The 26998-nt window shown below is 32.3% G+C and overlaps 2 protein-coding genes across 2 annotated transcripts in view; both read right to left on the reverse strand.

The window, feature by feature from the left end:
- Positions 1 to 3076: 3076 nt before the first annotated feature.
- On the reverse strand, positions 3077 to 11394 carry LOC147067112 (hexosaminidase D-like). The gene is made up of 4 exons (XM_085954492.1): positions 7124 to 11394; positions 6335 to 6526; positions 5028 to 5140; positions 3077 to 3660 (listed from the first exon to the last, which is right to left on the reverse strand). The coding sequence occupies exons 1-4, from the start codon at positions 7748 to 7750 to the stop codon at positions 3384 to 3386; spliced, it is 1209 nt and encodes a 402-aa protein (XP_085810618.1). The 5' UTR covers positions 7751 to 11394; the 3' UTR covers positions 3077 to 3383.
- A 6548-nt stretch (positions 11395 to 17942) lies between these two features.
- Positions 17943 to 26998, reverse strand: part of LOC147067113 (succinyl-CoA:acetate/propanoyl-CoA:succinate CoA transferase-like) — a 49564-nt gene continuing 40508 nt past the window's right edge. Inside the window, exons 4-9 of the mRNA XM_085953787.1 lie at positions 26246 to 26336; positions 25552 to 25740; positions 23055 to 23270; positions 22315 to 22434; positions 21969 to 22115; positions 17943 to 20752 (exon numbers count right to left, since the gene is read on the reverse strand). Coding sequence (XP_085809913.1) covers positions 20568 to 20752; positions 21969 to 22115; positions 22315 to 22434; positions 23055 to 23270; positions 25552 to 25740; positions 26246 to 26336 — 948 coding nt within the window. The 3' untranslated portion in view covers positions 17943 to 20567. The remainder of the gene's footprint in view (positions 20753 to 21968; positions 22116 to 22314; positions 22435 to 23054; positions 23271 to 25551; positions 25741 to 26245; positions 26337 to 26998) is intronic.

Here is a 26998-nt window from a genome sequence, read left to right on the forward strand (position 1 = left end):
TAGGTATATATGTAATAATATAATTAAGTATGTAAAAATGGCGAATTTGTATCCCACAGGAAAGTACTTATTAAAAACGATAATTGTAAGGGTGATTATCCACTTAGTGTTACGAAGAAAAAGCGAATTTAACATAATAGACTTTTTAAAATATTATATTATAAAGCCTATTATAAGGAAAGTATTCATCCACAGGTACTCATCATGACCTATGGCAAATAAATGAATGAATGTAGTAGTTATATCACAAGATTTATTTTACTATAGTCGCAATTCAACAATAATGTAAATTACAAAACAAATGTAAACATCGTAAAAAGAGGGGTTTACGACACGTCATAAGCTTTTTTTAAGAAAAGTTAATTGTTGAGATGAATACCATCTGTTGCCACTTCAATGGTTATTGGAGTGAATTCCTAATGTAATGTAATGTGGTTTTAGCAGATTTACACGAATTACCTACTACTTTATTATACCTTCATTATTTTTATAAATAACCACTCAATATCATTTTTTAAATGATCAAATTGTGTAGGTATGTGGCCAGCGTTACGTTACCTGCGACAAAATATTTTTCAATAGTTTCGGTTAACACGTTTCGCCTGATGACATTTTTGACCAACTTTGAGAACAATTTTTTATTAAAAAATCAAGTTAAACATACAGTTAAAATTAAAACACAAAACTTACTAGAATGTAGCAAAAAAACACCAAACTAATAATATAAACAATTTTGTTTAGAAACGTATTTATATCTTAAATAATACAAAATATTTTAAAAGGCAACTAATAGGAATATTATAGCGGATTGCACGAGTCAAATTATCAAACTTTTTTGTACTAATTTAACCATCGAAAACACAATTCATTCACCCGAAAATAAATGGCGAAGTAATAATTTTTGTCACTCCGAATAAAATAATATAATAAATTAGTAGGTAAGTAAATTAACAATGCGTAAGTCAAAGGCAAGATTGTATTGAGATTTGAAATGTTTCATCCTTTAGAAATTATTAAACAATGTATCTATACTTTATTTTTTAAGAGTTTTCAAATAGTGTCAGCAAGGCACATTTTTTTGGGTAATAAAGTAATTTACGCTTGCAGCTGGTTGTTTCTTGTTATTTAGACAATGCATTTAGGCATGGACATATCGACACAAAATAAGAAGGTTGAAAGAAATTTAGGGATGTCATAATTTTTATTTTTAACCCTTGCACGCCCGGCATAACATAACTTCGTTAATTTTTAATTTTGAGAAAAACTTTAAAAGATACATTCATATATAATTATCTCAATCTAACGAACCGCAACGCAATTTTAAATGAATCCACGAGCCGGAACGGTATATTTTGGAATTCCACGAACCACAACGGCGCTCCGGTGCGTTCCTGTCCATTCCGAGCGCTGTGGCCCCCACATCCTAAAGCGGGCCCCCAGGCAGAATTTTTGACGGGCCCCTCTACCCATCGCTAGGCTTAAAGGCGGTAAGACGCTCTACAGAAGCGGTTTATCAAAGGTGTTAAGGGTAAAATTAATGGTATTCGGTGTATTTTTAGCGATTATTTTGTATTGTTGAATAAATTCACTTGAATTATGGAGTTGTCAATTATGAACATAGAATAATCAAAAATTGTGTTACAGGACTAGATATTTAAAAAAATTAATACTCGCCAAATAACATATCGACAATTAATATCGGATAATAAATTAATGTGGTTGAATAATGGTGGCAATGATATTCATTGAGGTAATTTTATTTTATTATATATTGATTTTTGTAAAAAAAAAAAAAAACCAGTCGGTTTCACTTGATGCGCACGCGCCGCACGCTTCATCAGAATGTTCCGTATTTTTGATAATCAAAGCCTTACAAAGTGTAAACTAATTGCTTATTAAATAAGATGAAATGAAATAACTATAAGACACACACATACGAATGCACACCGTTCTGCTTATGCAAATTGAAATTGCAATAAAACTACGAGTAACTTTGCAAATTTTGTACTTACCAACAAAAAGTAATTGATCTTTTATATATTTTTCCACCAAAGGTTTATCGGCTTAGGTAATTTATATTGTGACGGGCTTCAAATTTATTTAACGCCCAGGTGTATAGTAATTAGTACTGACACCACGACTGGCGCGTTTGGATTAGTTGGCCATTAGATATAATTAACACGATATTTAAATGTGGTAATTAAATATTAATTAACAGGTCAGCAGTGATTGTGATTAATATCAACACTGTATAGGTACCTAAGCACTTGTGAATAATATTATTTGAACTACTTATTCATGTAAAAATTTAAGTATTTACATTCTCAGTCTTCTTGAACCAATGACATATTATCTTGAACAATGAAAATTTAAGATATGAACTAAAAATAATATCACCAGATTGAAGATCCCCGTATTCATTTCGAAGTTTTTTGTCCAATATAAATATAAATGAATGTTGCCTCTATGCTGCGTTCCATTTCATAGTGGGTGAGTTCTTCTCTAAACTGTAGATGAGATCCTAAGTTATAAATGTAAAAGTTTTCTACACACTTCGCAGAATTATTTTATAAATATATTATTATATTCATATTCAGTACTGATTCACACAACTCCTTTGGTTATATTATTAAAAGGTCTTCTTTGCCAAACTCTTATACTGCTAGCTTTATCTGTTATATCTATAACTCGTTTGACAATCTTCCTCATATGAGAAACTTTATACTCTATAAATTCTTCGATAGTAGCATTGTCAAAAAACGTAAACAAATGTCTCTGCAAATATTTTGCGATCATGTTAATATCAGTTTCAATTCTATTTGCCTTTTCAATAGCTTCAGAACTGTGGAAAGATCTTATGGAATTGTGGTCGACATTATAGTCTAGAAATCCATTTGTTTTAAATTTGTACATAACGTGAAAGTTTATCGCACTGTTTTCGATTATTATGAGATTTTTCATATCATCATAAAGACGATTTCCGTAAAAATCACACCACGGCAAATATTCTTCGATTGTTTTCAAATAGAAATAATTACTAGAGCGTGGTAGATTTATTTTGAATTCTTTTCTATTTGGGCATTTCAGCATCTTTGTCCAATGATTGTATACGTCAAGGTCAAGATGATTTTGTAATCTTTTTAATTTGGAACTAACTTTTTTGTTTTCAGCCAAAAACATATTTACTAATAACAGATTTAAAATTAAACTAGGCAGCGATACCGGCAAGATTTTGCATAGCACCGCAAAGTGTTCGTATCTTGACCAGCCAGTTAAAAATATTCCCTGGAAGTTGTACGTAAAAGAGGAACCTGAAATTTTATAATTTCCAACAAAGTTTAACCAAGCCAAATGGTTTTCGTAGTGTTTTTTAATATCCGGAATCATTTGCATGCACCCGATGCCCCTTTATAAGCAGAAGCAATCCAGACTTTGGAGAACATCGTCGTATATTGGTACCATAATCTGTGGGGTACAAGGTTTGTTATAGAATCTGAATAAATCCACACAACCGGTTGCACCTTGTCACCTAGCCCAGATTTCGCCAAGTCGGAAGGTGTAAAACTTCTTAGCATGTCATCCCAAATTAACGGAGTAATCTTAGAGTACTTTCGTTTGAAGAGTTCGGTAATTTTCAACACATGGGCAACAAAAATTTCCCTGGAATAAAAATAAATATGTGCTAAGAAAGGGGTAGAGTGTAAAGGTCTTTAAATACTAGTACCTACATAGGTTCCTGTATACAATTATTAATCATTTAATAAGAGTAACCTTTTTAAACATTTTTATTGAACTGTGAAAAATATTATGGCGATAAAACCTAATATTATGGAAATTAACAAAGCTAACTAGAAAAACTTCGCCAATCGGTACCTGCATTAAGCTTTGTGATATTATTATGTATTATAAATAATAAAATTATCGTAGCAACCCACCACTGAATAGTAAGTAGGCGGGTCTAGCGCGCACACTGAACATGGTATAAGGGTGTACTATTTCCAAACAAATATACCTACCTAAAAAATTATTATTGACTGACTTTTGCTCTTACCCGCCTACTACTTACTGCGCCTTGTCGTTACAGTATATGGGCATTTTCGCCAAAGTTTATACATGTTGAAATTTTGGTAATATTATTTTTTCACTCAAATTAACCATTTTTATATAGCTAAGCAGATTCCTTGTTCTTTTGCTGAATTAGTGACAGCAATTTTTCAGAAAAATATTGATTAATACAATATTAATATCATTTTTATTATGAAATTGGACATAATGTTTTCCATTCCGTGACCACGAAACTAAGCTTATTAAACATGAATGAGACACTTTTTATGACTTAAAGGAGCTCTATTAGCTTAAAAACCCCCGATACTCCGTGCTTTGACTTTAGCGATGAAAACTTGGCCTGTAGCCTAGTGGAATTCTCCCTTACGACTCGCTGTGATCAGTCACACCCAAACAAGGTTATCGTGTGCGCAAGGCATAATAGTCCTCATTATTATGTCCGTGCCGCGGTGTCCTGTTTTTATACATGTCATGATATAGGAAATCATATATTTTAACTTTCATTTCTCAAAATTGATAATTAATAATCGTAGTTCAATAAAATTGTCATTTACAACGACCTAGTAACAGATGAGTATTTTTTTTTTTTTTACAAAAAATTAAATAATAATATTTGAAACTAATTTTGTCAGGGGCGGCGTGTTGAGTCTGTGCATGGGCGACTCTTTTCCTGGATACGCCTCTGTAGGACAGCGTGAGTTACCATTAATAAAAATAACACATCGCCCCTTGACACTACATACCTATTAACAATAACTACATAGATTAGGTAAACGACGCGTTCATTATGATGTTTAAGTAAAGGTATTTCATATAATATGTAGATATTATAAGTTTGTACTTATTTATCTTCGTCGATAGCCTACAAAATATATTTCAGTAAGAAATTAATTATAACCGACATTTACATAATTTTAGAGATAATAACAATATTATTTATTATGCAAAGTTGTTTTTGTTACCGGGATGCCAAGTTTCTTTTGAGGCATCTGTCACATTGATTAATGTGGTAGACTTCATCGCACCCAATGTGAAACCACTTCAGATCCAACACTTGAGAATGTAACTCCATCACCTTAAAAAACAAAATAATTTTCACTAGTAGGTACTGTGAAATTATCTGGTACACTACACATAGAAGAGAGGTCTTACATGTTCTGTGGTCTTACATTGATCACATAATATTATCTACTAACTAGAAAGAACTTAGAATACTATCACTGGATTATTGCAGGTATTTTTAAAGTAAACCACCTCGTTCGCTCGTAAAGGAACATAATATGGATTATGGACTGCAGAGTTAACATACCGTTTACAAAATCATGGTTATTATATAGTCATACCAACCCAACCAATTTAATCAAAAATACATATAAAAAAAAAAAAAAAAAAACATGGATTTTGTGTGTCCAGCCTATCAACCATGTGACCCACGTGTTTACGTCTTCATACATGACTTATCTACCAACCAGACCACCATGGGCAAATAAAGGAACGTCCCCCAAAAATAATGAACGAATGTTCACCGTACTTATACCGAGGCCCACTATAATAGTCAGATCAATATTTCAAAAAAACACTACCTTATTCTTAGGTCAATAATTATTATAAAGCAATCATTATTCATAGGATGTTTATTACACTCGAATGGTCAAAGACATAGCTTATAATAAGTATCTTTAGAATTATCTTCAAATGTGTTACTTTTGCCTATTTTTTGAATAATAAAATGCCTAATTCTTGTCAAATTTGGAATCACAGAGATTATCAATATAATTTTTATCGTAAATATTTCACTATAATAATGTCGATATAAATTATACTGATGGTTTTATAAATGCGTTTAAAAATTAATAAATGTAAAAAATCTTAACACCACTGCACATTTATGTACTGAAATATGACTATATTCTTAAACATTAGAGCGAGAGGTTTAAAAGAATACTATTTTATGTAATAAAAATACTTTATGCAGTCATCAAATGTTTCAAAAGGCTTCAAAATTATATAAATAGATTATCTACAACGTTTAAGGTATGTCCAGGATCATGCTTTGAAAATAGAAAAAAAGCTCAATTTTGACCCATGCTGAGCAAGTCCGCTCTTAAATATTAGTTTAAAATTTAGTTTTTTTTAAATACTTATATAAATGTAAGCGACAACTAATTATTTTTATAATTCTCTCTATCTACTTATTTTAAAATACAATATGTACAATATATATGAGCATTCGGCAATTAATAAAATTAATTTTGATTTTTAAACAAACCTGTGTCAGCATCTCTTTGATTATGTCAAATGACCGAGAATTGGTTGGGCATATAGAATCCGGATGCTCATCCATCTCCCTGAGATCTCTATATTCATCCAGTTTCAGAAGAAATTCCATGTGGCCGAAAGTCTGGACCAGTGGAATCACCTGGAGATCAAACGACTTTGTTGCTTCCAGGAATTCCAAAAGCTATAAGTAGACAAATACATTTTAGAATATGAGAATTAATTTATAAATTGTGTAGGTACCTAATGTGTTAAAATATAGATAATATAGGTACCTACCTATATGGTGGATATATTTTAGAATTTTAGATCATTATTCAAGTCATTCATTATATGAAGTCTTTATAATAAAACCTACCTATTATTGATTATGCTTTTATTAGCAACGTAGTCAAAATTTCTTTCAGTCGACAAAGCAAATTTATGAAATAATGCTTTGTTAATAAATTATAAGAGGTTTCATAAAAATCTTTTTTTTAATCTCAACCAGACTACATTAATTTTAACATAAATAAAACACTTGCATGATAAACGAAAACCAAAATCGTTTAATGTAGTAATAGACTAAATTTAAGTTAACGATTAGACATAAACTTATTATTAAATCCAATCATTCCACTTGAGTACAGTTCTATTGTAGGTACAGATGCGTATTGAATACTAAATACTGTTTCCTGGACCATATTATTTTGACCCAAGTTATGGATTCCGTATACTATTCTCAATAGCAATATACTTCAAAACCACAAAATGAAGATATAATGATGAACAAACTTCTTACTTCTTTCCTATCGTATGCGTTCTTCGCTTTAATGCTTTCCAAAATACCGCCATAAGGAAACATGTCTTCGTACTCAATCAGCAAACCAGTAGCACCGGCAGATTGAAGAAGTGGTAATAAATTGCGCAGAAATGCCAATCTAGGCGGTGCCCCCTTCAAATCCAGGTGAACAATTCTCTGTTGCAAATTTTTCGGCGACTGTTTAAAAACGACATTGTTGAAAACGCCGCCGACGTCCTTTTGTCCAGTTTCGTGTAAATCTTCTTCTTCTTCTATTTGACTATTAAAAGATAAATCATCTTCAGCTCTTCCTTCATCGATTCTCTTATATTGTTCCCCACTTTCTTTGAACTCATTTAAATTAATGACTTGTGTGTCATCGTTCTCTGAAGCTCTCTCTAGTTTTAAATTAAAGTGTCGCATTTCTTCTCCATTTTGTAAACTCCATTTGATATGTTTTATATCGTCGGTAAATAAATCATCTTTTCTCAGTGTGATTTGTTCTGATTTGTCCGACAAAGCACCCGATAACATCTCTCTTAAAACTGCCAGTATTGTGATCAAAAAAACGACTAAATTGATCAACAAACAAAGTTTCACACAGCTTATGAAACGAAAATGCAACATTGTTGTTGTCACGTCGTAGGTAGTTACAACACTATCTCTACCATCTTTGTATTAGTACCATGATACTTTCTTAGTCCACATATTATATTTTTAAAACAATTAAGATTCATTTTTTCTCATGGTTTTTAATAATGAAGATAATGTTACTTCTGTCTGTACAATATCGCCACATTATTCACAATTTCCATCATAACCATTTTTACCCGATTATTAAATTTACACCACTTTCTTACTTTTGAAAAAATACGTGAGGATTATGGAACAATATGAACTCTTGATCTATTACATGTAGGGATAACTTTTATAGTTATTAAGCAACCTTTTATTTTAAATCATGCCTATATTTTGCAATCTTACGTACATCGGATGAAAATAACTTCGGTTTGTTAATGATAAGTCAGTCGTGGGGTGTATCGTACCTCGATTTATTGTTTGTATACCTTATCACTTGGTTATCATTGTAGATGTACGATGTACCTATGTAAACTTAAAATAGAGTCCGTTAATCAACACGATAAGAAGACACTACGCAGGTACCTACATATCAGCGTTGTCAGACGTCCCGATTTTTGCGGGACGTCCCACTTTTCAAGCATTGTAGAGACAGGTAATAGATTGTCCCGCGCCACAGCCGACTGAAGAGAAAACCGATACATTCACGACTGGTCCTACCTTTCCGCCCCTCCGGATTTATTTTTATATTGCCTATCTAGCTCACATGGTAAAATTATTTTTTCCACGAGGCGGAGCGATAATTTTACTGATTTCACGAACCGGAACGGCGCTCCAGTGCGTTCCGATCCATTTCGAGCCCTGATAGAGTGCTGATACTGACGCGTCTCTCGTGTTCACTTATAGATGAGTTAAATGATAAATAATACACTAGCATTAATACACCTTCTACAAATGTAATGCATAGATCAATGCTACATATTTTTTGAAAATCGATATTACCACCGGTTTTGTGTGAAGGACTAGTCTGACTTTGACAGCTGATGAAAAACAGGAATGTATATTATATATAAATAACACTGATAGTTAATATATTTGATGTGAGAATTTTTTATAATTCAATTTGAAACGAGAAAGGGTGAATCAATGTGTCAAGCAATGTGGGATCTGATTTTGACAGCTGAAAAATGGACCACTCGTTGCTTGTGCAAAAAGTTATGCTCAGCCTTTATTAATCTAAAGATGTCGGTGCCCGCGCGGGATAGCTAAATTCACGATTATTCAACAAAAACAAATAAGACGTTTATGTTACTTGTTCAATTCAACATGATGCACCCATGTGATTTTACCAATACATTGTGCAGCAGAAAGAGACTCTTCAGGAAGTAAAATCTTCCGCCAAGTAGGTAAGTACCTACAAATAGGCGACTGACGGGAAAAATATTGTTTAATATTATTAGTTTGTGTTGTGTCATTTATGATTGATATTATAGAAATAAGCATTAGAAATATTGAACTATCTATGCGTTTTTTAGGTTGTACCGATTTTTTTTTATTTCACATGGTAAACATCCCGATTTGGTAAAATAATTATCTGGCAACGCTGCTACATAATTATTATATGCGTGTTAATTAATTAATCTCAAACATTACCGAAAATAATATTTCTTCAGACATTTTTTTTAACATTAATTCTGACGATGAAATTATAGTAAATAATATAATATAGGTACATATTCTTTCTAACACCACAACAGACCTAGAGGCCCAATCACACTAGTGTAGTTTAACAGTGTAATATACGTGAAGCAATCACAAGCACATTTGAAAAAATCACATACATAGGTATATTGTGTCCTGACCGGATCGAACCCGGAGTTCCCGGATGAAAGACCAGCGCCTTACGCAATGCACCACGAGAGCATATAGAGATATCTAAGTATCGGCTAGATCATTTAAGATTCGAGAATTCGAGATTAATAAATAATAACTTCTAGACTTCTTGAGATTCTCGAGAATGCTCGACAAGTTTTGATGTAAAGTTTTTCTTATGCGAGGGAAATATTTATTAATAATGAATTATTCCAATTCTATGCGAGCTTCTTTTTTTCATTTTTTCCACATTTTCTTTTAATAAATTTTCGATGTCGTTAAATTCGAATTATTACGAATTATTCGAATTACAATTTCTAGAGAAATGGGTCTAGTAAAGTCCAAAAAACTATAAAACATTAATTTATTAAATTGTGCTAAAACCGTTTACCCTACTAAAAATATGTTGGAAATCTTTTTTGTGTATAATTTAACGATATTTATTTCAACTCGGAATAAAATTTCTGGAAGGATAATGGTTATTGAAATATTACCCAAAAACTGTTTTAATACGCCATTTCACCAAGATGGCGTCGTTTGACCAGGGGTACCAGAGTGGCACCCAGCAGATTTGTAATCAGCGGATAAAACTGCGTCGGAATCTGTCAAAAATCTCTGTCCTGCGCCAAAACCATACCATGCTAAGTTTGTATGGGCTGGTGACCAGACTAATTTCGTTAGGTACCTACTTACACAGATAATATTTTGGCGGCGCTATAATGTAGGTAGGTACATTCATGCTCAACCATCAGTACCGGTTTTAGTTTAGAATTGAGATTATATCGTGTAAAATGATTTTTTGATTCGAAGATGTATGTTATCTTGCATAGGTACATTATAAACTGTATTATTTTGAATTAAACTGTATAATATAGGGCGCAAAGAATAGCCAAAAGCTGTAATGCTGTAAGCTGTAAACATCTTACTATCAAAATAATAGCTACCTATAATCTAGAATAATACCGACTATGATATATACAATTTATGGATCACCCTTTGTGCACACTTCTAAATTGGATTAATACCTATTACTATTAACTAGCTGAAGACAAGACGCGGTGTATCGACATAAAATATATGTTATACTATGTAGGTAATAACCTATGTAATATAGAATAATACTGAGGAAATACTCGGTAGGTATAATGTAAGAAATTACTAAGGCCCCCGTATGGCTTCTTATGTAGAATGGGGGGTAACCATAATATACCTAATACGTATTGACGTATGCGTAAGTAAGTTAGTAAGCAGACATTTTTATTATTATCACGGAAAATATGTTGCTTAACAAAAAATTTCGACTAGATACTGAAACATAGAAGAAAATTGTCTTTAACATTTTTTATAGGTTTAATAGGTTTCGAATAATAAGACCCTTTGTAATAAACATTTTTTTGTCTGTTTAGTGGAAGCCAGAGGCAAACAAATTTTGAAAATAGCCAATATACTGGATTATTTGTTAGATTGGGTTACGTTATCATTCTTGAATTATTCATGATTTTTTTTCCGAAATCGGCTATGAAAATTGCCGATGTTCTCACCTGGCTTCCAGTAAATATACTTGTATCTACCATTATTTTTTTTGAATAATTAATTAACTAAAATCAAAGAAATATGCTATTCGGATTTGAAAGCCATAGCAATAAAACATTCATATTTATATAAAGTTCGGGGTGGGCCTGCTGGGCCATCAGAATCCCGGTATGCCGAACCCCAAATGATTTTTTTTCTACACATTTTAATCATGAACAACACAATATAATATTATCTTAGATATGTCCAGAAATGATATCGAATATCAATATGATTATGTCATTACCTATCATAATTCAGATCTACATTTTGTTTTGAAAAAAATATATGCTTATTGTCCTTACATGTATGTACATCCGATGTACAGTAGGTACATGCATTAATTTATAGGTATATTTGTTATTTCATTTTGAGTCAATTGACTAGATAATTTTCCGGGCTGGTCTAAGGATACCAATCCGCCACTGATTCATCATAACTATTATAAGATAAAAATAAAATGTAATCCTTAGTAAATTATAATTGATTAACACTACAACAAAACATGGCCCAAAGATGGTAGTGTAGTTAAAAAGTAGTGTATTTTAGTTACAGAAGAAAAACAATCTAAAACACCCAGGCTTTGAGAAAATCACATAATTATAATGTGACCTCACCGAGTCGAACCCCTATAGATAGAGTCTATACTCTGTATTATATACGTACCTATGATCAAAATCTCTTGAACTGACTTGTTGATTAACTTTAACGTCAACAATCAGGGTGGACAATGAGGAAGGAACGAGAAGTTCTGCGTAGTATTACATTCTTATGCTGAAAAACCACAATACCTCGTCCACATTATGAGAGGACAGAAATAGAGCCTTTCTCAGACGAAGACACAGTATTCCGTTGCATAAGAATTTCCGTGATTGGTGCATAGATCAATATACTATGGGTAAGTACTTGTATAGCGCACTGTTCTAAGTAGAAGTCGATAGAGAGAAGATCTCCCTGACGATGGGCGACCTCCGGTTGGAGGTGGCACAAGAAGAAGAAGAAAATAAAATGTATATGTAGGTACCTACTTACATGGATCTAATTGTAACAATGGTCACCCTATTAATTGTTAAGGCGAATACATGTTTTGATGTCTAAAAACCTTGAATAATGATTATGAAAATTCCCATTGATTAGGTTCCTTCCTGTTTGTACAGTTATAATTAAATAATATGAATGTAGCTACCTACCTTCTACCTATTTTAGTCTAGTAAGAAACCGTAGTATAATAATATGTTCCGGCGTGTACACAGTAAAATGTTTGGGGAGGGGTGTATTTTGAAAAAAAATCATATTTTTTATTAATTTTTAGGTCGGCGGTTAACAAACTCTAGTAGGTGCCACTGAATTTCATGTTTACTCTTAGATTCTAGTCGCTTTAATCGCGGAATATCGCTAATTTCCAGCTATATTTCCCATCCGCAGACACTCCGCACTTTAGCTCGATCAATAAACACCAGAATACAATAGTATAACTAAGGGTGCACACCAGGGAACTCAGATTTTTCTTTTTTGTGGTGCACACGTACGAGTTTGTGCAAGCTGTTACATCCACACGTGGTTATCGAATACAATTGGCTTAACGGGCATAAGAATTATTATAACCGTCAGTGTCCGTTTGTATCGTCTTTTATACATGCCGCATCGGAATACTAAAGCAAACATTGGTTGGCTCAAATAGTTGCACGAATGTCTTCCAGTGGCCACAGATATTGCGTGTTGTAGAATGCCGGTGAAGGCTGATAAAATTCTAATAGAAAAATCGATCAATAAAGCGATGGTAGGTAGGTACTAAGGTTTGCCAATGGCCAAATTATTCTGGTCACGATCATGAGATCCTGACGAAGAAAAAGAAGAAATATTCCTTTTACCTAAATAGTTTATAAAAAATGTAAATTTCGGCTCTGGGGGGGGGTCCGGACCCGAAACCCCCCTTGTGTGCGCGCCTGAATATTATGTTCACTCACTTGCATACTCACATATTATTAATGTTTACTCTTTTACTGTATGGAAGTACCTACCTACAAAAAATATTCACCAGTGTTGGAAATAAAGCAAGGACTAAAATTTTTTGGACCTGTTGTATATAATAAAATAATTATATACCTATTATAAAAATGATACATACTCGTTGGAAAATTAAGAACCTTGCGTCCTGCACAACCCTGCCTACGTAAATAATATGCCTATATTGTGTATCTATATTACCACGTCACATAATATTATTAATATTTCCATAGTTCCTAATGCATACTACATCCGCAATTATTATAACTTATAACTCTTAAACTGATGTGTTTTCTTTCACTGATATGAATTAATACGATCGTCAGTTTCGATGAATTTAGAAAGAAAAACGTCGAGATATTGTTTCACTTGAGTTTTTTGCATAAGTATCGTAATTATGAAAGAACTGAAAAAATGTAGTACTTCCGTTTTACATGATTGTTTTCAGATTATATTTCTTATACATAATACACTTATTCCGTTATATTTTTCTTGCCGACGAAAAGTAAAACAGAATGTTATCAAACCGAGTGTGTTGACAAACTAAAAAAAACTTTACACCATACCAAATCGTAGGCGACTTGTTTACCCGATCCAAAACAGGTCAACAGAGATCGAAGCAGTTTAATTTTTTCGTTAAAATATTTGCATAATCATTTGTGCCGGTAATCAAATTATACGTCACATTATAAAAATATACCGCGCGTTTATAGACGAATATTTTTCAAATTTGGAATAGGTATTATGGCGTTACCTCACGAGTGTTGCAAGTTGCAAGGCTACTAAATATGCCGCAATATTTATAGAAAAGCGAGTTAATTTTAACTAAGTTGTTTACTGCGCTTGGCAAAGGTTACAGACTGCATTTAACAAGGAGATATTTATGTTTGACTTTCAATATTCAAGGCAGGGCTGCACTGCAATAATTGATTATAATTCATTTGAATTCAAGTACCTACTTACCTAATTTTTTACGTAGCTATCAAAATCAATGGCACTTTTCACATAGGTACATCCATTCTCACATGGACCGTTTGGCTGTGAGAATATTTTTCGATTATGGTTGATTTATTATTTTGACCTCATATTAACGGATATAATAGCATTTCAGGTCTCTGTCATGAGAAAAGAATAATTTTATAAACATTTGCACGCATTGTTGGTAGATATTTTTTTTAAATTTGGATCAACCATTTATAAATGATCACTTGGTGACACCGCGCCTATGTATATTGAATTATACTGCTAAGAACAATGTCCATTTCACAACGACGCTCCTATTGACCACCTTCTATATTAAGTCTTTTACGTCACAACTCTGCATGCGCTGACACTATTACGTCACATGGTTTTTGCGCGCTGATACAATTACGTCATATGCTCTTTGTCTGTTGACTAAGCTCTCTTTTCTGTTTCTTCTCCTAATAATAGATACTTCTATTAATATTAATGATCTTCGTCCGCTTCCGCCAAGGTTTAGGGCTTAGGCGTTTTAATGTCAATAAAACTTCATGCGATATCGAACACATACTGAATTACGGGCGCTGGAAACGTTTGTAACGGTAAAATTTAATACGGGGAGGGTTTTAATTCCAGAAACGACCGTAATGACATAAGACTCGATCTAGAAGTTGCACTGTAGATTAGAGGCGCACTAACTTTGTCAGTTGAGAAAATTTATCCATTGTCTAATAATTTTATTTATTCAAAGGCCTCAGAAAGTGCTGCAGTGAGTCTAGCAGCGTGTTTGAACATAGATCATTTTCGAGGGGTAAATCTAGCAAAAGATAGTTTATTTTTTTAAATTAGCTAACAGGACATCCCAATTTTTCATATCAAAAGATTTTTTCTAGTAGGTATACATATTATATCTGAGGTGTTTTAAATTATGTGTGTTTAAAAGTTACAATCAAGTAGGTAATGAAAGGATTTCACCATGTTTCACTGAAAATTATCATTGGGTTAGGGCTGTAATAAATGGCATAGTATATCATGTTATGTGGTGTCTTAAAATGGTCGCAGAGGATAATAAATTTCTACCAATCCATGAATTTGATGATCAGTTTGATAGAACGGTTTTTGTAGTCAATGTATTGTAACAAAATAAAAGACATTCATTATTTTATATAATAATTTTATTGAAATCAATTTAATATTGTAAAATACAGAAATTTCAAATGAATCTGTCTGAAGCCAACATCCCTACTTACATGCATGCTAACAAATAAAGCATTCAATCTCTTCCACCTTTTCAATCGACACCTTAATATGTTTAATTTAATTTTACATGTTACTCTAGCAGACTATGCATTTTAGAATGAGGAATTAAAATTGTATTGTGCATTTTCGTATTGAAACTATTTTTTTTTTCAGATAGCATGCATACAAAGAGAATTCTAAAAAAAATTACCATCAAATTTTCTAAAGTTTGAATATACTCATAAACATATTGGAGATCTATTTATAACATAGTCCAGGATTAAAACATTTTGTAAAGTGCTACTATCATAAACTAGATTATAAATAGACACATCAAACAAACCTTTGAATTGTGTGGTTAGCCTATTATAAGACGTCTTTAATAGATGGCGTTTTGTTTATCATGCTGTTAATAATAATCTATTACATATTATTTTAATATCACAATAAATTTATTCAAAAAAAGACCTCAAAGTGTGAGAATTTTATTTTAAATGTTTCACAGTTTGTCTCACACACAATGTTTCGATACAAAGAATTTGGAATTTTATAAAATAAGGATTCAATAACTTTGTTCCAATATTTTTCTTTAGAATTAATTAACTGCAAAAAATATTTCTTTCAACGCTATAATAATAATGTGTGAAAGATCCTTTTGACCAATTTGATTCTTTAGGCCAGTGGGGGAGTAGTTGTTAGAGCATCTGTCTCAAACGCGCTGTACTGGGTACTACTGTACGAAAACATCTTCTTGGCTACGTTTCCAGGCGCTGTTGTTTACTAAATGGGAGGAGCTTATAATGGAATTGCGGTTAAAAATGGGCGGAGCATGTTAGTTCACAGTTTTAACACGTAGCCAAGAAAATGTTTTCGTACAGTATATTCAAACATTTTCAAACTGTCTCCACATATTGCGTCGAAGCTTGTCGGATTTATGTGACCGCTGTATGGTAAGACAGTGTAACAATACCGTGAAGACACTCACAGTATTTAAAACTGATGAGTTTTTATGCATTACCTGACGCTGCCTTAAAATGCTATTACTATTATGGAACAGGCTCTAGAAATAAGTAGATTATTAAATTATGTATCTATCCTTAGGTAAGATTGTTCTTTTTCGACATTGTATTCATACAATTGCTTAGGTATGTTTCTAATGAGTACACAAGGTAACTTTGATTTTAGAAATATAGTACTTGAAAGTAGGAATAAATTAATATTCTATTCTGTAAATACCTAAAGATATATTCTGCAACCTGATGAAAATAAAATATTGTGTACTCATAAATAACAAAAAGATCATTAAAATTTATGGTATCGTGTCCGATTCATCTTATGCGTATATAGGTTGGGATTAGAGCATTTTTTTTTCGTTGATTCTCATTGCATAACGAATACAGACTCCATGAGTAATAATATATCATACTAATCTGAATATAAAGTGACACTAGAACAACATTCTGTTGTTTAATATTATTAAATTAATGACAATAAGTTGACAAAATAGAAATATGCATTCACACTAAACTCGCAGTTAAGTCAATACATAGTTATTGAATTTATGAAATTAATGTTAATTAGTTAATATGAATCCCAAGACTCTGTTTAGATTATCCAACTTTTGTAGACAAGACTTAAAAAAATAATGCTGTTTTTACTTTAATAAATGTAAATCTGTTTATGTGAACATTGTGGTTTTGTGTTATTATGACGTGTTGTTTTGCCAATTATTCACCTACTTGGGTAAATAATATATGTATTGCATTTCTGTAGATAGACTATTACTCTTATGATACACGTTGAGGTGAGTTCCTAAGGCACAAATATTGTTTTTCATTTTTAAAATGAACTTGAAAGCAATTTATGAAGATTAATCTGCGATTTAATTACAGATACATAACTAAGTGAATACAGTAGAATCTCATTAATCCGGCACTATATAAAACCTGATGATGCCGGATTACTGGAATGTATGGAAAACTGAAAAATATTAAAATGTCGAAGTACACAATATTATAATTTATGCTTTTATGATAACATGTATTGCCTACATATGTATTTTATAATTACTGAAAATGTTACATGTGAGGCACGAGACACAACCTCCCACTCCGCCCCAGCTCAGAGAGTGCCGGATTACTTGTACGTGTCATATCTCTGAGGTGGCGGATTATTGAGATTCTACTGTACTAGTAAATTTCTGAAAAAATCAAACTTTTCAGTTAAAAATGGAATAAAAACAATAGTAACAAATCAAAAATAAATTTATTTATTAACATAAAATAGGCGACAATGATTAATTATAAAAAATACAAGATTTAAATTAGTAGAAGTTATGCAATACTTTAAAGGCATGTTATGGTTATAAGTGAAGTAACTATTCATTTACTATTACAAAGCATTTTATGTGTATTACTATGACCTATTATGTCTAAGAATATCTATATTGCTGTATTCATGTACTGATGGAAAAAAACTACATACATATTATGATGTAAATAGTACAATTATTGTAATCACAGAAAAAATCGTAGCATGGTATATGGCCTTTCCTGACTTTCATGGTTATTTTTTGTATTCCTTAGTATTTGGATTATCACTGTTCTTGGACAAATTTTATTTTTGGCTATTCTTTGACAATAATTGATGTGTATTAATTAAAATTTAATGATAGCCCGCGATGGTCAAAGGTAACAAATGCTTGATATGTTGAGGGATTCAGGTTTGAATCCCGGATCTGGCAAAATCACATGTTGTTTTTCAAAGTGTGTTTGGACCCAGAGCTTGGACCAGGTTGAGCAAGTGACTAATATCCATTTATCGTAAAAACTTAATGTTACTAAACCTCTTCGCGAGGCGGCCTAGATCCACACCAGATTGTATATCCAAAAATATATTTATTATAATATGTAGTACATTCCTAATAATTCAATAATAATCAAGACTGGATTCGTACACTTCAATAGGACATTCTCAACTGATGAACCGGATGAAACCAGTCTCGATCATTTTAAAATTATGTGGAATAATTACTACATATATATAGGTTATTGTTCCATTTTAATTAATACTTACACTATCAAAAATTGACAATGTGACATTATACCATTATTTAAGAGGATCGTTAATAGCTAATTATAAAAATGATGATAATGACCTCTGAAACAAGGCTGATACCTCAGGAAGGGAAGAAGAGAATAACAGACACAGTGTAACACCCAAGTACATACTAGAAGAATACATGGAAGACTGCTCAAATTATCATATATCTTTCAAGCCACTAGGATGGTTTTACTTCATTTAAATATAAATTAAACAGAAAGACCATAATAAAACAGTACACATTAGTTTTTTAGTTTGACTGATAGCGACTTTACACATGCTAAGATTGATTGCCGACAATATCATTATCACGACCAATGAGGTTTGAAATTGTTCATAGCGCCGATGGAAATGCCCTTACAAATTATATAAAATCTCATCGGCTGAAAACTGTTTCTTAATATGCCGACACCTCATTGGCTGCGTACTGTCTAATACAAATATGCCGACTAATGAATGGCTCTGATTACATTACAATCCATTTGGAATTGTGTACACTTCAAACTTATGCGAACTGGGCTAAAATAAAAGCCTATCATATGTGAAATCAATGGTCAAGATAAATATTATGTGTACATATGTGCATAATGAACAATATTAGAGCCTTCTAATTTTTATTGTCAAGAAATTTCAATATATAGTGTCTATGGAGCATATATATTTGTGACAATAAATCCATGTATGTGTAAAACCCCTATAAATTCACATCATTTCAATAATGTTCCACAACTAACTCATTGACGACATTGTTTGAGATGAACGAATTAATATGTTTATGATTAAAAATATACTTATTATCAAGATATTTCATAGGCTGACATGACAATTTTTGTAATACATAATTTAGATTTAAAATATGGCTCTTTTCATTAATAATTCATCGAATTGGTAATTATATAGGAATCATTAGGACGATATTTCTATAAAAATATGAATGCATGCAATGTAAAATAGACAAATATCATCAAAGCACAGTTGGGTACCTGCCAACCATGGATATTTTACATAGTCTTCCCAAAAATGAACGAAACCACATGGTAGATGATGAATAGAAAAATTGTACAATACATAAATGTAGTCTTTCAATCAATTTCAAATCTCATGAAGATTTCCTAAAACATGTTTCGCTTAGCAAATACTTTATAGCAAACCTACAAAATGAAAGTAAACCATAGGCAACAACCTCATTACGATTTATGTAACTATTCTAATGCCAATTTTAAATTGAAATTTTTTATTGCGATGATTCACAGTAACCCATCATTTCATATTTTTATAGTACGCTAAGCGTGGTTTTCCATTCCTACAATAATTTAGACCACACTTATTGTGAGTGCAGGTGATTTTCTAACCAACTCACAATATGTCTAATTATTAATCATTAAATATCGCAAAATTTGATTTACACCATTGCTCAGTTTTCTTTATGTTTCACAATACCTTAACATTTCAATTCTACCTTGCTAAAAGCCACTTGATGTGAATCTACAAATTCTATTGTTTCATCTAGAAAGTATCTCTTTACATTTTGTAATAATTATATAGATGTTTCCAAACTACAAATTTCGATCATTAATAGGAATGTCAAAGGATTTTAAAAAAAGAATAATAAAATTTGATCCATTTCCAACAAAAACTCAGTGGCAAGATTGTCAACATATTATGTTATTTAAAACCATTGTAGATAATTATTTATACATGGCATACTATGTAATAAATTTGATTTTCATCATTTAAAGGCTTTTATTATGTAATATATTTATTCATTCATTCTTACACTCATGTCTACAATCATTGCATAGGTACTTTTACAGATCTTGAGCTGCTCAATTCAACGGCTTATTTTTAAATCATCCGTAAATATAATATTATAATTTCATATTCCATGCTGTATATTTAAACTTGATTATTTCATCGTTGCTAATTGCTCATGCTGGTAATTACACAAATATATATTAATGAATTTCATAGAAAACAATATCATGATATACAGGTAACTAATCTTATTTCATAAAGTGAAAATTTTAATCAGTGGCATGAAAAATGTGTAGGTACTACTATTGTTGTTTACGGTATGTTTAATAACTATCGATTTGAGTTAGCGTAGAGGCATTTACGCAGAAGGCATGCACTTGAGCCGCTTGAAAGCTTCCTTCTCCAACATCTCGCGGTGGTCGGGATGGGCAATGTTGATGAGTGCGTGCGCTCTCTGTCGCAGCGAGCGGCCAAAGAGGTTGGCTACTCCGTACTCTGTCACTACGTAATGGACATGAGCCCTCGTTGTCACCACTCCGGCACCTGTCAACATCACAAATAAATCAAACTTGTATTCATCAGTGGCGAAGGGTGGAGGTAGGCTGTTAAGATCCGCCATAAACAGTGCACATTTTCAGACATGCATATTTGTTTTCATTGATATAAGACTACAATTTACAGATAGTGTTGGTTAGTTTTTAAAATTCAATTAAACTCTGAGAAACCAAGCCATAATAGATAATAGTCAAAAAATACATGTCTATCTATAAAATATCTAAAAATATGCAATTAAATCATATATAACTTTGAATATTTTATAAATAGAATAATATTTTTTATTTATTATAGTTTGGTTTAGGCAGGGCTTAATGAATTAAAAAAATTAACCAACAATATGTGTAATATGTATTTTTAATCCAACGAAAACAAATAACTATGAATGAAAAAGTGTGCACAATTTTATCGTATTGCCCAAATTAGACCAAAACTATTATGGTTTCGTTTAGGCAGGGTTTAATTGATTTTTAAAAACTAAGTAACACCATCTGTAAATTGTAGTCTTAGTTCAATACAAACAAATACATATGACTAAAAAAGTTTAGTGTGCACTATTTATAGCGAATCTTAACAGCCTACCTCCACCCTTCGCCACTGGTATTCATTGACCACTGACAGTAAAAAAGCACTGTTTCTTTCATTCGTAATACTATTACCAATTAGCATATAGCATCCTCACTCAGCAGACAACTTATACTAGTAGATCTGAATAAATGTTTTCAGACTTGTTTAAAAAATACATAATATAATACTAAGAGTGCTTCTTCATTGTTTCAGCATTTTCTGACTTTATCAATGCTGTTCTTTATAGTACATTTATGTATAGGTATAAAAAAGTTAAATTGCCATTTACCTGCAATAGTTTATTTTATGAGGAAATGATTGTAAGCCATTTACTCAACTCAATGGGTCTTTGTCTTGGATCAAACACCGGTTGAAAAACATGTGAATTTATCAAAACACAGAATTCAAACCCGCACCGCAACCCATATACATAGGTACATAATACATATTATAGAAGCAGATACTCTGCCACTACTCCACTCCACACGTAGATTATATTATATTACACCTTTATCAATCTGTATTACTATAAATATTTTTTTCTGCTGGAACTTCTGAATATTTGGAGTAGAGAATAATATTATAGTCAATATTATTTTTTTGATAAAATAGTTTTCTGACATGAAGAGAAACACACCTTCTTTAATGGTAGGCACAATTTTTGACTCTCCCCGAGACGTGGAAGATGGGAGGGCGATGATGGGTTTACCGAGTCCGTCGAAACCTTCTGCCGCTCCTCGGATGAAGTCCACCTGACCACCAAAACCGGAATACATGCGAGTACCTGGAAAATAATAAAAAATCACATTAATTTTCATAATGGTTAAAAGTATCAATAAGTGCAATTCATTTCCTATCATTTTCATATTCATTTCAGTAATAACAATTAAATGACTTTATTAAATGAAGCTAGTAAATAAATATCAATGAAATTGAAATATTACAAGGATGAGAATTGAAATATTATCTGAAGCAATTCTTACCAATTGAGTCTGAAACTACTTGTCCTGTAAGGTCGACTTCTATGCAGGAATTAATGGCGGTCATCTTTGGATTTTGGGCAATTACACCAACCTTGTTTACATAGCTGATTTCCAACATTTCTAAAAAAAATATGATACACATAACTTAGTAGGTATGTAAACAATATTTAACCTTCATATGGAAATTAAAATAATGTGTTTTCAGCTGCGTTCTCTAGTACAAAATGTAATGTAAGCTAAGAGATCAATACTGATATCAAACACTAAGAAACTAAATTCATTTGTAATGAAGACATGATAAATGAAAATAAGGAATTTATTCCTCCAATGATACCCAAATTTGGCACTCAAATCGAGTGGGTCAACAAATGTTAATTGACGCAGACATAAGTATGTTATGTAATATAAGTCACCAAGCTGATGAAATGGCAATAGGCCATGTTGCTCGGCGAGTGAACAACGCTGGACAAATCCAGTCATACATGGTACCCAATAAACACTGAACGACAGGGAGCCCTTTATCCAGCAGTGGATTGACCCCGGCTGTTGATGATGGTGATTTGAGAAAAAATATTATTGCTTAACAATGATCAGCCAAAGTGCCACAATACACAGTAAAAGGTAGGCAGTAAAAAAGTAAAGCATAGTAAGTGAAGAACATACACCAAAATGGATTTAGTTCACTTTGACATCTTTAAGTTTACTAATGACAAAAAATATGAAATGTCATGAATACTAACCGATAAATGGATTGTTGTCCACAAAATCATATAACTCTTGCGTGCCGATCAAAAAGGACCCGACGATCCTTCCTTTGTGGATGACCTTCTTATTATTTGTAATGCAGCCTCGTTTGACAAGGTCTACCACTCCTCCGCTGAACATTTCAGAGTGGATTCCGAGGTCTTTGTGGCCTTTCAGGGCTGCTAACGTTGCATCAGGAATGTTACCGATACCTATAAAGATGAATAAAAAATAAAATAGTATTAAATAATGAATTGTTTTAATCTCGTCATCATTTTTTATCATTGGGGTAATTGATGTTTTATTCACCATTTTTCGGCTGCACAACCTTAAGTCAAAGATTTATTTACTACTATTACAACACTGGGACTAACCCAAGAGGTGGGAATCCAATCTTTCAATGTAGCCACAGGTGTGGTTAATGAGAAGTTAAATTCACCAACAATTAAATATTGATAAACATGTTGGGTCAGACCCTGAATATTGTTTATGTAAAGCAGAATGTGTGATGATTATACCTTGACTACATAAGCGTTAAATTTTTGAAATTCGGTTCGCCTGTTTTCGGTCTGTTACGAGTGCGGCTATGTGGGGAGTAGCCTGTATTATACATAGTACAGTCAAGCTCGGTTATTACGATCACGGATATAGCGAGATCTCGGAAGTAACGAGGAAACATTCGTTCACATTTTAGTTTATGATTTTCTCCATACATTTATTCACTTTTATAACGAGCTCCTTATCGGATATACCTACCGAGCTAAAATATCGTCAAAAATTTTCTTAAAACTGTTAATGTGTTGATTGTTTAATAACATTTAGTTTTTAGTTTTAAGGAACACTTAGTTTATTTTGTAGGTTATTTATTAGCGCAGCTAACCGTTCTGCCAATTTTGGCAACTGTCTTTAAACTGACAAGACTTGTCAGCCGGTCAGTTAAAAACAATATACCCCATCTTTCATCAAAAGATGGTCCTCCGCCTGTACATCCCGAAGCGGGCCCCCTACTTATCGCTAAGGTTAAAGGCAATGTGATGATCTACAGTTGCATATTCCAAATGGTGTTCGAGGTAAAATTAAAGATATTTTTAGCGATTTTTTGTATTTCTAATAAACCCACTTTTATGTTGATATGCACAATTTTGGACATGTCAAATATTGACAATAATCAAAAATTGGCAAAACCATATATTATTAAATTTTAGTATGCTTGAAGCGAAACAACATTTTTTTTACTATTAGTGCATGTTTGTGATGTGTGTTTTTATCTCACTTGGCTGGTCGATCTCTCATGCCGGGCCTCCCGTGAGCCCCAGGCCCCAGGTTAGAGGACTGTCACCCCCCCCCCCCCCTTGTGGGAGCCGTGACCTATCTAGATACTTGACATCATAAACATCAGTGGAGATTGATCATCACTCGCCTTTCAATATGAAGTAAATTCTTTAATTATTTTACTTCTACTTTGTAGAAGATCTTTAAATGTGTTGCAGTGTATAAAACCTTTCCAAATGGTCGCGGAACACCTATTCAGGTTCGGCGGAACACTGGTGTTTGGGAAACCCTGGAATAGTGTATAGAATTCATGAATTTTGCCACAAATTGGTCCTTTGCAAAAATCGTCGACCCAGATTTTTTTCACATGTGTGGTATTGTTGTCTTACTTACAGAATACCTACTAAAAATGTGTTACCTGTCAAATCCATTGATTCTTTCCCTTAATAGTAAATATTTCATATGCGACAAGACAAAAATGTATCGTAGATAGATCAGTAGAATGACATGAAAGAACATTAATTGTATTAATAATTGAGCATAGTAAATGTGTACACAGAAATCAACAAAAAATAAAAAAATAAACATAATGTTGTCATTAAAATAACATTGTCATTGGATAAGTTGCTAAAGTATGCATTTATTCAATACAGCTGATAAAGCAACTATTCATTTATTGAAAGCTTACATTATCTGTGTATTTTTATACAATACTTTTGGCATTGTATGCCAATTTTTACATATTGAATTAGTGACAGAAATTTGAGATTTTAATAATGCTAGTGGCACTTCCGATTGCAAAAGGGGATGTTGTTATTTTTATGTATTGTGTAACTAAGATAAGCATAATCTAATTTGGCATCTTTGCATCTAGCCACCACCCGCTCAAAGTCAAATCGAGATATAAACTGTCAGCAGAAATCAAATGAAATGCTGCAGATAGTTGGATGGCAGTGGTGCATCAATAACTCATTAAGAAAGCTATGATATGAAATAAATATTAAGTAACAATAAGCGTCCACCGCATCAGGAAAAAGTTTATTTTAATGTGGGTGCTGAAAAACTTAAACTCGCCACACTTTCATGGTAAATTCATACTTTCAGAGTCTTCTTCGCACCACAATTTCAATTTTATCATTTTTAGAACTTTGTTTAATCACAACGGCTATAAAATGAATTTGATAATAAATAATAGACTATAATTATTATTATGAATATTACCCATTTGTAGAGTGGCTCCGTCATCAACCAGATTGTCTCCGATCAGTTGACCGATCTTGGTCTCTACTTCAGTCGGTGGCTTTCCTCCGTGTTGAGGAAGGGGCGAATCGAATTTAACCGCATAGTCAAAGTGAGACATGTGGATAATGCCGTCGCCAAATGTACGGGGCATGTACGGGTTTATTTGTCCTAGAAAACAAGACATAATCTTAATGAGACAGAATACGTATATTTAGTATTTATTGTTTTTAATTTTTATAATAACTACAACTTCTTATATCCTTTTCATCAGATTCTGAATTAAATTAGTTTAAATATAATTAATATATGTCCGGAATACACCATTATTATAAAACATGTAACATCTGCATGCATACAATATTGCGATAGTAATAAATAATGGGCACATTAGGTGCTAAATTTCATGTTAACAGTAAACACGACTGCTACAATAATCTCTCCTGGAGGTCAATTGTCAGGAGAGGCTATTATTTCTTAACATGTCAAAAAATCCGTCATCATAAATAACTCAAATTGTAAAACCAAAATTTTTTTTTGTTACTTAATTCATCTTTGTTTGAAAACCATAATTATTTCCGAATCATATTAAAAAAATATATGATACAATCTAATCACTGACAGAACTTGGATGCAATTATTAAATATTATTCAATGGAATTACTATCGCACTTACCTATAATAATCTTTGAATTTACTAATCCGGCCCTAACACAGTCCACAGATGTTCCCAAGCTGCAGTAACCGTGAGCATCTGGAGGGGAAACCTGTAGATGAAATCACTGGTGCAATTATAATAGTATTAAAGCAATTTATAATATACTATATATAATATAAGTTTCAATTTCATGTCTGTAGTGTGTGATTTTACTTGTGCGTCAGTGATTGCATGTGATCATTACACATTTTGTGCATTTTTGCTGAAATATGGCAATGCAATCATCAGAGTGGTCGATTTCCCTTATACGATAGCACGCTAATAAAAAATCAGTATCCCATAATTCCAGTACATATAGAGACCATAATAGGTCAAAAATGAACCAATCCAATGTCTTCGTTTCTAAACTCCATGGAAATATTTCAGTTGAGGACTCTCAGTCAGATCGAGTTAAAAGAGAAAATACTTAGATGTTCTAACAAATCCAACAATAAATATTAGATTTGAGATAAATAGGATCATTTAGGTACATATTATTTTTCTATTTTAATTCTGTATTTATATTACTTTAAGCCATTGAATTGAGTAAATGCAGTGCGATGATCGAATAAGTGAAATACTCCACTGTGATCTTCGCACGCAATCATCGCATAAGTAAAATCACACCATAAGGATTTCTCATGTATGTCATTCTGTTTAATAGTTATTCAAATATTTCGTTTGTTTATTCGAAGGAAAACTATTCCACGTGAATATAGTAACATACTGCAT

This window comes from Rhyacophila brunnea, unplaced genomic scaffold (genome assembly GCF_057557595.1).
Source record: "Rhyacophila brunnea isolate RB1 unplaced genomic scaffold, BYU_Rbru_1.0 scaffold_4, whole genome shotgun sequence".
NCBI classification, from domain to species: domain Eukaryota; kingdom Metazoa; phylum Arthropoda; class Insecta; order Trichoptera; family Rhyacophilidae; genus Rhyacophila; species Rhyacophila brunnea.

Coding starts and splice junctions, on each gene's coding strand:
- LOC147067112 (XM_085954492.1), bottom strand. CDS start 7,750: ATGTTGCATTTTCGTTTCATAAGCTGTGTGAAACTTTGTTTGTTGATC. Junction 5,141..6,334: donor TCAAAGAGATGCTGACACAG/GTTTGTTTAAAA, acceptor TTGTTTTTTAAG/GTGATGGAGTTACATTCTCA. Junction 3,661..5,027: donor AAAAGAAACTTGGCATCCCG/GTAACAAAAACA, acceptor TTTTTATTCCAG/GGAAATTTTTGTTGCCCATG.